The sequence below is a fragment of the Brachyistius frenatus genome, unplaced genomic scaffold, assembly GCF_029030835.1.
Source record: "Brachyistius frenatus isolate BFR_SWC_R1_liver_20210118 unplaced genomic scaffold, ASM2903083v1 Contig_180, whole genome shotgun sequence".
Taxonomy (NCBI): domain Eukaryota; kingdom Metazoa; phylum Chordata; class Actinopteri; family Embiotocidae; genus Brachyistius; species Brachyistius frenatus.
The window spans coordinates 79,123-91,679 of record NW_027210779.1 but is presented as its reverse complement, the minus strand read 5'-3'; the positions used below and the strand labels follow the sequence as shown (position 1 = coordinate 91,679).

The 12,557-nt window shown below is 46.8% G+C and overlaps 2 protein-coding genes across 2 annotated transcripts; both read right to left on the bottom strand.

Moving 5' to 3' along the window:
- Positions 1 to 900: 900 nt before the first annotated feature.
- On the bottom strand, positions 901 to 3,725 carry noctb (nocturnin b). Its single transcript, XM_069717800.1, has 5 exons — positions 3,539 to 3,725; positions 2,296 to 2,432; positions 2,020 to 2,197; positions 1,516 to 1,847; positions 901 to 1,401 (listed from the first exon to the last, which is right to left on the bottom strand). Exons 1-5 carry the CDS (start codon positions 3,540 to 3,542, stop codon positions 907 to 909), a joined length of 1,146 nt encoding a protein of 381 aa, XP_069573901.1. The 5' UTR covers positions 3,543 to 3,725; the 3' UTR covers positions 901 to 906.
- A 5,209-nt stretch (positions 3,726 to 8,934) lies between these two features.
- ccdc175 (coiled-coil domain containing 175) lies at positions 8,935 to 11,723 on the bottom strand. Its single transcript, XM_069717771.1, has one exon. The coding sequence runs from the start codon at positions 11,704 to 11,706 to the stop codon at positions 9,328 to 9,330; it is 2,379 nt and encodes a 792-aa protein (XP_069573872.1). The 5' UTR covers positions 11,707 to 11,723; the 3' UTR covers positions 8,935 to 9,327.
- Between the last annotated feature and the right edge of the window lie 834 nt (positions 11,724 to 12,557).

The following is a 12,557-nucleotide window of genomic DNA, read 5'->3' as shown; positions in this document are numbered from 1 at the left end:
CGACCTATACGATTGTCTTTTTTTGTTTTGTTTTACCTTTTTGATTTTAAAGTTCTCCCACATACTCCCGAGTGTTGCCGTAGTTTCAACTTCTAAATACGGTGCCGATGCTCAGAAATGACTCTTCCTGGTTTTGTTGAATCAAAGTGTTTTCAGAAGTCGAGCCACCGTTGACGTTCGTCACGGCGTCGCTGTAAGTTGCAAAGCTGACGCAGTTTTAACGTCTCAACCGATGGTAAGTCGACGGTTCCTGGAAAAGTATTTTATCGTCGTTGTTGTTAAATGTTGTTTTCGCATCTACAAAACACCGAAAACAAACTCCATTCGTCTCCCATTGTTTTTAGGTGAAGCAGAAAATCTCAAGAGGATTGTGTCTGAAAACCCAAAACTACCTGCGTTAGTCAGATACAACTCGAGGTGAGTGAGACTTTTCTTTCTTTTTTCTTTTTCTTGAAGCAACCCTTTAAAGTTCCCTGTAATGTCACGTCATTAACAAAATAACACAATCGGAGAGCATCGACGGTAAACAATCGAAACCTCACGGGTGTCGAGAAAAAAAAACGTTTTTATTTTTAGTCCGTGTGTCCGCTGGCAGTTTGAGGCACAACGCTGACGACAAGTCTGACAAAAGAAATTAAAAAAAAATAAATACAAAATAAAAGGTGCGTTTGTGTTCAGTTTGAAGGTCGGACAGCAACACACTCGATGAGTGTTCAGAGTTCAGGGGAGGTAGACCGTTTGTTGCATCGAGCGTATCTGCATCTCCTTCGACTTATCTGACGCTTAAAAGTCACATTCACTTAAAACTTCCCGCTCCGGGTTTTCTCGGCTTCCGGTCGGAACGCCGTCTCGCGGGAGTGAAGCAAAAAGAGTTCGGCGTCGTCGCTTCCCGTCTCTCACTCCGTCTCACTCCTCCGTCCCCTCGAAGCTGAAGTCGCAGACCAGCGAGAGGTGGTCGGACGGGTAGCTGAAGGACGGGAGCCTGTCGGGTCCGATCTGCTCCTCGGTGGGAACGTCCAACACGCCGTCCACCCTCAGCGAGTCCCGACTGTACCAGACGTAGTCCAGGGTGGCGCGACACTCGCCCGTCGGCCGGATCTTCCACGTCGTGTACTCCGGCTCCGTCGCACCGTCCGCGCCGAGTTTCTTGCAGGCCGAGTCCAAACCGAGGGGCGACGCCGCGAAGCGCCGGTACACCTCCTCGGTCGGGACGGCGTTGAAATCTCCGCATACGAGCAGAGGCGTGTCGGAGCCCGGGTCCACGTTCTGGAGCTGCCGGAGGAGGTCCGAGCCCTGAGCGCTGCGGAGCCACTCCCAGCCGGCGCGAGCCTTCAGGTGGGTCGCGGCCACGCGCACGCATCTCCCGGTGGTCCGGCAACGCAGCGTGGTCACCACGGCGACCTGCGGCAAAAGAGATCGGCGTGTTAAGAGGAGCCCCTCGCCAGTAGCTTTTTTTTTTTTTTTTTTTTTTTTAAAGTGAGACTTGAAGTGAGAAAGCGGTAATCGGGGTCCCACCTGGTTGGTCGGTATCCTCATGGCGGAGAGACGTAAGCCGACGCTGTCCAGCAGCTCGAAGCGCGACCGGTCGTAGAAGAGGGCGCAGCCGTCGGGGCCGTTGTTGCCGTCCACGTCCAGGCACGGCGACCACGGCTTGGGGCAGAAGTGGCTGCCGTAACCCAGGCCGGCCAGAACCGGCTGGAAGGTGTCGTGGTAGTGGTCCACTTCCTGCAGGCACAGGATGTGAGGTCGGTAGGTGAGGATCTCCTCCAGGATGAGGTACTTCCTCCGGGACCAGCTGATGGCCTCCGGGGGACACCGGACGAAGCTGTCCAGTCCTTCTCCCAGAGCTGAAGGACGAGAGAGAGAGAGAGACGGAGATCTGAGAAGCTGGAAGGCTGACGTCCTCAAATATACTGACCGTTTCTTGAAAGGAATAAGAACCGGCCCGTAGTTTAAATGTTATTAACCCCCCCGTGTATTCAAACTGTTTCTCCGTCCTCTGTGAGAGTCGTGTCGTACCTTGCGCCAGAATGTTCCACTGCATCACCCTGACGGAGCTGCCGGGGGCGCCGTCTCCATCGCCGAGGTGAACGAACTCCCTGTGGAGGCGGGGCGCTCGGTCCCCGAGGGCCTCCTCGCACTGCCGCAGCAGCTCCGCCGGATCCAGGGGACGTGCGGGGGACGCCGTCTTCTGCTCCTGGGGAGAGACGACCGCGGGGACGTTTTAACGTGCCCGGATTCAACATCGCGTTTTCGGATGAGTTCGGTCTGAGGGACGAGAGGCGAGAGACTCACCCGGCAGAGATCGGGATCCGGGTTGGTGTCCGCGGGCCGGTGGGGGTCCGGGCAGGACGGGGGGAGCGGGAGGGGAGAGCTGAGGGACCGAGTCAGGGTGCTGTATAGCCGGGAGGCTGCTCCGCCCATCGGATACACTGAGGAGGAAACACATTTGAATTTTTTAGTCATCCTCCGATCTTTATTTCCTCTTGTTTGTTGACCACAGCTGCTGAGTCATCGAGAAACGAACTCGAGACGAATCGCTGCTTCTTTTTCTTTTGTATTTCCCCAAAGAACTAAAGTGTTAAAAATAACACGCGAGCCTCCTAAAGATTTCCGCGACGGACGCCGACAGGATGATGAATTATTTTCCGTGTCTCGCCCATTTTAAACCAGAAATACCCGTTTTTTTTTTTTTTTTAATTTGAGGCGTTACCAGAGTTTTTACAAGCAGTACGCACCGACTGAATCATCGCCATGTTTAATTAGATATTAAAGAAATAAATTTAAAAAAAAGGCTGCTTGTTTACACATCTGGAGCAACTTCAGCGTTCACGTAGTTCTCTGGACACCAGAAGTCCAACATTCGCTCTCTTTTAGCTCCGTTTCGGTCTCCTCCAACTCCAGCTGTCGATTTAGCTAAAAAAAAAAGACAAACTAAGAGAGTTGTGATTGTAGTCGCGTGTGAGCGACACATTTCACACGACCCGTATGAGCCAAGCTTTGTGTCATTACGGCAGCTTTAAGTGAACCGAGTACTTTTTGGAGTTGAAGCAACTTTTTATTTTGAAATCATCGGCTGCAGCGGTCACACAGGCTGCTGATCATAAGCAATGCTGCACCATCTGTTCCTCTATGTCCCCATGGGTATTTAACATGGTGTGTGTGTGTGTGTGTGTGTGTGTGTGTGTGTGTGTGTGTGTGTGTGTGTGTGTGTGTGTGTGTGTGTGTGAAGTTTGAACAGCGCCGTCAGACCAAAGTGGGTCAAACTGATTGATTTGTCATTTTGCCGAGAGACATCAGACGGAGACGATAAAACAACATGAATCACGCTTGTTTTCAACAGAAATTACTTCCTCAAACTGTTTAACAATCGCAACAAATAACACGCAACAACAACAACTGTGTTATTTCGTTTAAAATTCGCGCCTTTAATTTATCGTTCCAGCTGTTTTCCAACAGAGAAAAGCCGAAAAGTAATTTACAACGTCTCTCCTTTAAATCCGAATTAGAAAAAAGAAGAAGCGGACCTGCCTCTTACCCATCGTCTCCGGGACTGTCCTCCGCTGTGTCCTCGTTTAATAAAACGCCTTCGTTATTTTCTGGATACCGTGAGAAGTGTTTTTTTTTTTTTTTTGTGTTAAGCTGAGTGGAGATCGAAGCTGAAAATGTTCTAAGGAGAGTCACAGATGTGTCGTCTGGTGTGTGAACGCAGATATCTGACCGCTGCTTATAAAAGCCTGAGAGAGAGCGAGAGAGGGGGAGGGAGGGGGAGAGAGAGGGAGGGGGGAGGGGAGAGGGAGAGAGAGAGAGAGACTAACGTCACCGGGCCACACCGAGCGTTACAGGTCATGTGATGATGAGGGAGAGACGGATACGCAATCCAAACCACTGCTAACACACACACACACACACACACACACACACACACACACACACACACACACACACACACACACACACACACACACACAGAGTCACACACGGCAGCTGTTTGTGTGCCGGATATCTGACCGATAGATTCATGACTCCGACCCTCAAATATGAAGCCGGCAGCAGGGGAACATGGACTTCCAACCTCCGAAAAACAAACAACCAAACAAACAAACAAACAAACAGTGAAATAATCAGGATGAAGAGCGTGTTGATCGTTTCTAACCGGCCTTCGTGCCGTTTGCGACCGCATTGAGTGCCGCAACAGCTTCTACGTTACTCCAAGAACGACTTCGACGAGTGTTGCGTCATCGTTTTTCTCTTCACACGCTGCGTTGTACTTTTCCAAAACAAGTGACTCCACAAAAAAAAAATTTCCCCTCGGGGATTAATAAAGTATATACCTACCTACCTACCTACCAAAGAAATTATATTTTGGATTTGAATAATAATAATATATATAAATGTGTATATTTATATATCTAAGGAGCAAAGCAGCGTGCATCACGAGATTTAAGCCTTTCCACCCCGGGAGGTCTCAGACAGATCTTGTCATTAAAAAAACAATCGTACTGCTGTGACCTTAAAAATTAAATGAAAGTTTAAAGGACCCTGTGAAGTGAATTCAAAGATTTTGCTTCTAAACGTAATAAATGGGAGAAAGAAGTTGTTTAAAAGATTATTATTTTGCCTTTTTTTTTTTTTTTTTCTCCTTCCATACACTTTTAATGGTTTTTGATTTTGCAGCATCTTTTCTCAAAAATTGTGACATAATTCGCTGAATTTGATGTGATTTTCATTCATATTTACATTGTAATTCACAGTTTAGACATAAATGTCAACACAGAAGCAGCTCGGGCTCAGATGATGAAGCGGGTTTCCAGTGAAATGAAAAGTCAAATTTGAAGATTTTGATTTTAAATGTTATTGAGAAACAGAAGGATTAAATTTGTCCTTGATCAAATTCTCCCTTTTAAAGCCAAATCAAATATCTTTTCGATTATGATACAGCTTCATAAAGCTGTAAACAAGATTTTTTGTTTTTTTCTGGCCTTGTTGACTTTTCTTTAGGTGTTTCTTACTGAACAGAAACAAAACAAACATATATACCCTATTTTATAACGAACCAGAGGGGATATAAAGTAGTTCAAAATCAGCAAAACCTTAAATAACAACAGCTGTAAAATGTTACACACATATTAATGCAGCAGTAATTTGAATCCAAAAAACATATTTAAGAATAAAACACTGATTAAACACTAAATTAAAATATGTTCAAATTAAAATTAATTCATTTTTTTTATAAATAAAAATGATTTTTATTTTATTTAATTAAAATAAAAATTAAACACTGATTAAACACAGCTCCCTGTGAGTGTTTCATTATTAAATATGGTTTTAAAATATATAAATACAATGTATATAAAATATATTTATGAAATATGTTTGACCACACAATGAGTACTTTTGCTTGTAATACTTAAAGTGACGCACACTTGAATTCTGGGTTTTAATGCAGACTGGTTTTGTTTGGGGGGGGGGTCAGATGATTACTGAGAGGAAAGAAGGAAAATAAATCATTTCTATATCTTCAAAAACCGTTTTCAGTTTCTGGACTTTTCCAAATCTTTGAGATATTTTGGATAATTTTATTTTGATTTTTTAAATTTTTTTTAACATTGTTTAAAATGAATGCTCGTTAAGCCACTTTGGTTTCACGTCTGTATACGATCTATGACGTCATCGCCTCCTCTCGACCTTTTCTGCTGCTGCTTGCTGTAGTTTAAAGGGACAGGAGTGGAAAAACAGCGCCACCAGCTGTTTATTTCCAGGCGCTTAAACTTTTAATATTCAATGACATCATTGATTTTAGTCGCACAGCCCTTCTTCAACAGAGGTATTATTCAACATTGATTAAGCTTATAATAATCATAATAGTGACAATAAAAGACAAAGATAGTTTAGTTTTTACAGATTATTTGAAGGCAAACTTGTTTATACTGACATTTATTTTTTTGGGACATAGTTTTCCCACTTCTAAAGTTTCCATTTAGTTATTCATTATTAAAAAGGCCCGTCATATTTCCTCTTTTGTTTATTTAATATCGCTCCTAAACAAAGCAAAAGTACTTCTCGTCTAATTACTCGGTGAATTTATAGAAATAATCGGTGGACAACAGGATTATTAAAATAATCAGTAGTTGTTTTAGATGAACACGAGGTTGATTTAAAGATTTATACTTTGTTGAAAACGCTTCAGCGACGAACGGTGTTCAGCAGAGACATTCATCTTTATATAAACAGGATTATTCCAACATTATTCTCATATTTTCTGCAGAGACGGATCCAAATTTCATGCCTCGCCGTCCGAATCCCTTTAATCCAGCTGAACGGAGACGAGGAGCGAATGTTTTTTTTCCCACTGCGGTGCTTTGACGTCGGTGATAAGGAAGCGACGGCTCTGCTGACCCGAGGGACGACTCGCGTCTCTGGACGGTCGAGACGCATTAATCAAACCTCAGAATACAAATCCAGAGCGGAGGTAGTTTTTTTTTTTTTTTTTTGAAGGTAAAGCAGATGAAGTCCAGCCACGGGGTGAGCTGTCGTGTGTGTGTGTGTGTGTGTGTGTGTGTGTGTGTGTGTGTGTGTGTGTGTGTGTGTGTGTGACTCAGACTCATGTCCTGCAGACAACCTCATGTGACTCCAGGCAGAATAATTCAGAGTAGCGCTGTGATTGGTTCATGAGATGAGGGTGACGGAGAGGCTCTGTTTATATATATATATAAATATATATATATATATGTGTGTGTGTGTGTGTGTGTGTGTGTGTGAACAGTATGCATGTGTGAGCATGTCACTGTATCCTGTAGTGGCATATTGACATTTCCACATTGAAGGGCAGCTGCCTCATTACATTACAGGGGTGTGTGTGTGTGTGTGTGTGTGTGTGTGTGTGTGTGTGTGTGTGTGTGTGTGTCTTTCAGAGCACTGTGTGTGTGTGTGTGTGTGTGTGCATTCGTGAGCTTACCTTTTACGTATTTTATTTTCAGTAACAATTTAGGGAATTGTCAACAAGAATCTTGAAGCTATTACTGAATGAATAAAGAGTCGTACGTTAAACGCTGCAAATCACAGAAATATCTGGAAATGTTTTTAGTTGTCATAAAAAAAAATAAAAAAAATTTTTACTTAGAGAGAGTGGGGCTCAACGTTAAAAAAAAACAAAAAACAAAAAAAAACATTCAGTCTGTGACTGTCATATTGAAAACGTAGGATACTGTTATAATAAGCGATTTACGTGCACAAAAACAAAGTGAAGTCTCACAACTGCAATGGAGTCGAAAAGTCGTGTAATTTAACACGCGTTTGTTCGATTAGACGGAGGCAGAGAAGTGGGATGATTTTGGCAGCCACTTCCTGCATGTGGTTTGTTTTGATGATGATGATGATGATGATGATGAGGAGAGGTTGAAGAGCCTTTGCTGACTAATGCAAAAGAAATGAATTAATTTAGCCCACTGCTGAACATCCAGCTGCAGGATAGGAAGCTGCTGATCTGAAACCGTTTCACATCCACTCGGAGGTGGATTATCTTCCAGCCGCATGTTCAAACTCGCAAAAGAATGCTTTTGTTTCTTTACTCGTCATCTCTGTAAAAGTTTTATTTAAAGGATCGAGCAAAACCTGGGAGGAAAACACGACGTCCTCAGAAAAGCGAGACGTCCTGAACATTTTGTTTTTGCATATTTTTGTCATATTTGTACACCTCAAGGACTTGTTATGACTCCGGAAAAAAAAAAAAAAAACAATACGAGACTTAACTGGACGGCAGCCGACGAACAGCCGTGTTTATGCAACACGTCGGGAGAAAACGACGTGTTTTGGCATCAAATACAGACAAGATATCAGCAGAGGAAACACTCAGGATAACCTTCGCGTGGAGAAACTGTCTCAAACGTACGATTTGAAAGCTAAAAATCTCTATTTTTCTGGAGACTTGCCTTCTCTACTGGAACGAAGCGATGACTTCCTTTCAGCTCCAACTCTTCGGCCGCGGCGTGGTCTTCACGTGGCTTCGGGGTCCACGCGTGTCCGTGTGTTTCGGTTCGGAGGGAAGTGGCACCTTCCCTCCGATCGGTCGGTTGGTTGGTTGGTTGGTTGGTTGGTTGGTTGGTTGGTTGGTTGGTTGTTTGACCCTCTGGCTGCAGAACAAGGTCACCGCTGGTGTCTGCTGACACCTGCTGGGAAGTTACTGCCGCAGTCTGGGAAGGAAATAAAAAGTGGACGGTTGTTATTTCCCCGGATTCGATTATTCGAAACACTGAAAGCTAATATGATGCAACAGGAACCCGTTTAAAATAAATAAAAATTAAACATCTTTTATTTTTTTTTTCTTTCGTTTTACTTTGGCATGATAGTTGAGTTTGGTTTGCCAAAGTTAGAGCATGTAAATCAATAAAAAAAAATTGTATTTCCTGTTTGTTCTCTGATACAAACAAGAAAAGTAACCAACAAACAAACATGTAAATGAGTTGTTGAACTTATAACAGTGTTCTTGTTATTTTATTTTTATTTTTTTTGCAGTATGGGACAACATATTGATCCTTTAGTAAAAGACACTCATCTAAAAAGAGTCTTTCTTCTTTTATTCCAGAACACGGCAGAAGAAAATCGTCACGTTTACGACGAGAGATTCAAAAACTCTTTTCGTAGACGAACAACAAGAAAGCAAAGTGCAATCGTTTTGAGGAAAAAAAAAAAATGGTGTTACAGCAGCTTGTTGTGCCAAATGTGGGCTGATAGTGACAGTGAGCGTCCTCGTGTAAAAGTGTTTTATTGGCTGACATAAGTTTGCCGAAACGCGCCAATATATTAAAAAAAAAAGCTTGTTTCCATAATGTAGAAAAAAAAAAAAAAGGATGCGTGAGCGTATATTATAAATTGTTTTTTGTTTTGTTTACAGCTCCGGGGGAGGGGGGGGGGACATTACAGAATGTGGGGGGAAAAAACAAGTTGCATAAAGCATTTTATGACTCAAGAGAAAGACGCACAAAAAGCCTGAAATTTCAACAAAAAAATAATGTATAAATCAAATGTGGAGTCGGTTCTTCCAGCAGATTGGAGACCACTTTAGTAACTACTGGCAGAACAAACTGGAACATCTCTGGCTGAACCGTCGGTGGTTAAATGGCATTGTGGGTAATCGTAGGTTGGGCTATCCCCAAGCCGATATTAAAAGTTGGTACCAAGAGTAATCAAAGAGATCTCCGGCCTCAAGTTCACAACATTAGTTTGCATATAGATTCTGCCCAAGATTTGCATTATATATATTTTTTTTATTTCTGCAAGTGTGTTTTATTCCTAATTGTCCACTTCGTCCGACTTCCCGAAGCAGCGTCAGCCGCTCTGCTGCGTCGTCGTCGTGTCTCCGAGTCGCCGGCTGTAGTCGAGCATCTGCCGGTGAAGGAGCGCGCGGACGCGTCCCGACTGCTGCGTCCTGCTCGTCAGCAGGTTCGCCAGAGAGTCGATCGACGCCAACAGGACGCCGTCGCTGCTCTGGCGGTCCCGAATGAGGGACGCGTCGTCCCTCCGGCCGTCCCGTAAGCTCTCCAGCAGGGCGTTTGTGTCGCGCTCGAACCGGCGCGCCTCCCTCCGACATCCGTCTCCGTGCCGCCGGTTTCCGCTCACGTCCTCCGTCATCTGCGCGATGCGGAGGTGCAGCCGGCTGTTCTCCACGGCGACCTGCTCCAGCTTCACGCCGTCGTCGTAGACGCTCAGCTCGACGGCTCTCAGCTCCGCCGCCTGTCCGCCGAGCGCGTCGACCTGCGACGCCCGCAGCTCCTCCAGCTCGGACTTCATCTCCTCTCGGGGTCGGAGCAAGGAGCCGGTCTCCTCCTTCAGCGCCTCGATCGACAGATTCAGCTCGGCCATCGTGCTCCTCAGCCCGTGGTTCAGCCCCATCAGTCTCTCGTACCGGTTTTTCTCCTCGTCCCACTCGGCCTCCACCTTCTTCAGTATCTCCTCCTTCTCCTCGACCTCCTTCAGCTTCTCCTCGTTGCTCCTCCTGACGCTCTCCACCTCCGCGGCGCAGCGCTCCAGCTCCTGCTGGTGCTCCCCCTCGGTTTTTCTGTACTCCGCCTGCAACTGGGCCATGTGACCCGCCTGCGAGTCGACGTCCGCGCTCCTGGGGTGCCTCCTCCGGAGCTCGGCCTCCTCCTGTCGCAGCTCCTCGTACCTCCTCTCGGCGCTCGTGATGTCGGACGTCATCTGCGCCACGTGCGCCTCCTGCCTCCTCTTCGCCTCCTCCAGGAGCTGCTCGAGCCCCAGCTTCTCCTCCTGCAGGTCGCGGACCTTCTTCTTCTCCGCCTCCACGTGGCGCCTCAGCTCGTCCCGGTTCATCTGGAAGATGCGGGCGTTGATGGCGCAGACCATCAGCAGCTCCTCCACCTGCTTGTCCATCTCCTTGATCTCCTTGCTGTGCTTGACGATGTTGGCGATGCGCTCCTCCAGGTCCAGCTTGGTCCGCTCCAGCTCACGCGACACGCGGAGGTGCTCGACCTTCACCTCGTCCTTCTCGTCCTGCCGACGCTTGAACATCTCCAAGACGTGAGCCATGTCGTCCAGCCAGACCGACCCCGACGCTCGGCTTTTCTCGATTTTAATCTCCAACGTCGCAATTTCCTTTTTGAGTTTCTGCGCCGCGAGGCGGAAGCCGTCCTCCAGCTCGCGCAGCTGCACCTTCAGCGTTTCTATCTGCCGCCTCAGCTCTTCGTGCTTTCCGACTTCCCTCTCCAGCAGTTTCTCACGCCGGCGCCGAGACGCTTCCAGTTTCTGCACGCTGCCCTCCAAGGTCGCCACCTCGGCCTCGAGGTCGCCCAGACGTCTGTGGGCGTCCCGTCTGTCGACGCTCATCTGGCACAGCTCCTTCCTCCTCCTCCTGATCGCCAGCTTCTGCTCCTTGATTTCGTCCTCCGCCCGCTTCACTCCTCTGGACAGTTCGTCCTTCCTCGCGCCGAAGGCGTCCCTGTCCAGCACCGCGTTTTGCCGCAGCGTGGCGATGTCCCGTCCCACGGTGAGGACGCCGGCCTTCAGCTCCTCTATCCGCTGCAGCGTCCGATCCAGCTGCGTCTGCAGGCGGTACTTCCCGCTGATCTGATCGTTCAGCGTGACGACGACGTCGTCGAGCTCGTCCTTCGCCCGTCGCCGCTCCTCGCGCAGCGCCGCGCTCTGCCTCAGGAGCGCTCGCCGCCTCTTCACGGCCTCCTCCTGGAGTTTGGAGGCCGCCTCCAGGTCTCTGCGGAGCTGCTCTATCTCCTCGGCGTCGGACGCGCGGGCGGCCGCGACGTCGGCCACGATCTCCTCCGTGATCCGGTCGCTTATGTCGGTGATCTGGTGCCTCAGCTTGCTGTTCTCGATGGTCTCCACCTCCAAGTGCTCGTGAGCGGCGCGCCGCTCCGCCTCCAGCTCGGTGATGGCGGCCGTGACCTCCGTCAGGCGGATGCTGGCCTCCGGCGCGAAGGGGACCCGTTCCTCCTCCAGCTCCTGGTCCAGGTCCTTCAGGTGCTCCAGAGCCACCATGACGGCCGGGAACTCGGGGACCAGGCAGGAGGCCATTTTTAATCCGACCGTGTGTGTGTGTGTGTGTTTTGTTGTTGTTTTTGTTTGTTTGTTTGTTTGAGCTCTGTTGTTTTCTTTGGTTAAAAAGAGGGTTTTTTTGAAGCTCGGGTAGCTGCCGCTCCCCGCCGCTGCTAACTTGCGGAGTGGTGGCGTCGCCATGGCAACAGCGGCCCCACCACAAGGAGAGAGAGAGAGAGAGAGAGAGAGAGAGAACCGCGTGCGACGGGAAGCCGGCGAGGCACAAAATGTTGTAACGGCTAACCTGACACACAAATTTATACATTTATATATAAATATGTCGATTTCCCTCACTACGGTTTCATAACTGCGAGAACCTAAATTGAACTCCAGATTAAATCAGATCAAATAAAGTCGTACGAACTCTTGTTTGAAGCCCGGTAGAGACTTCTAACGACTCAACTCCCGTGAAAATAATAAACAACAACAACAACAACAACAAAAGCGTTATAAATGACAACAAAAGCGGACTGGTGTTTACCTGAGAGGTGTAGCAGACGTTCAGGTTCACCTTCAACCCCCAACAGATGTAACAGACCGTATTTAAAAGGCTGAAGTCAAAGGTGTCGCCGGGCGAGCGCTGCCGGCGTGCACGAGTCCTCGTGTTGCCAGGTTTGAAGATTTCACGTAAAAAAAATTTTAAAAAAAAAGATGCGGGACTTGTTTTTTTTTTTTTTTTAATGTGCTTTGAAATTCTGGAAGGATAATAAAATATAAACGTAATATATATTATATAATAGACGCTTCTATTGTAATATTTATGTAATATGCACAATGATTTTTGTTTTGTTTTGTTTTACTTATTCAATGACAATTTTAGTAAAAGTATTATTTAGATTAAAAGAAAACCCCACTACGGTTCGTGCATGTGAAAAGTTCCAGTCTGAATCTCTCATTTATTGTTCTAAATACAAAAAAAAATCTAATTGAACTTTTTTTTTTTTTTAGACATTTAGGTGTTTTTTTTTTAAATATTTGGCATCCTTTTGACA

What these genes read in the sequence shown, in the direction of transcription:
- noctb (XM_069717800.1), bottom strand. An exon ending in CGGATCCCGATCTCTGCCGG is followed by an intron (nt 2,198 to 2,295) that starts GTGAGTCTCTCG and finishes GTCTCTCCCCAG; the next exon opens with GAGCAGAAGACGGCGTCCCC. An exon ending in TGAGGATACCGACCAACCAG is followed by an intron (nt 1,402 to 1,515) that starts GTGGGACCCCGA and finishes CTTTTGCCGCAG; the next exon opens with GTCGCCGTGGTGACCACGCT.
- ccdc175 (XM_069717771.1), bottom strand. Translation starts at nt 11,706, where the DNA reads ATGGCGACGCCACCACTCCGCAAGTTAGCAGCGGCGGGGAGCGGCAGC.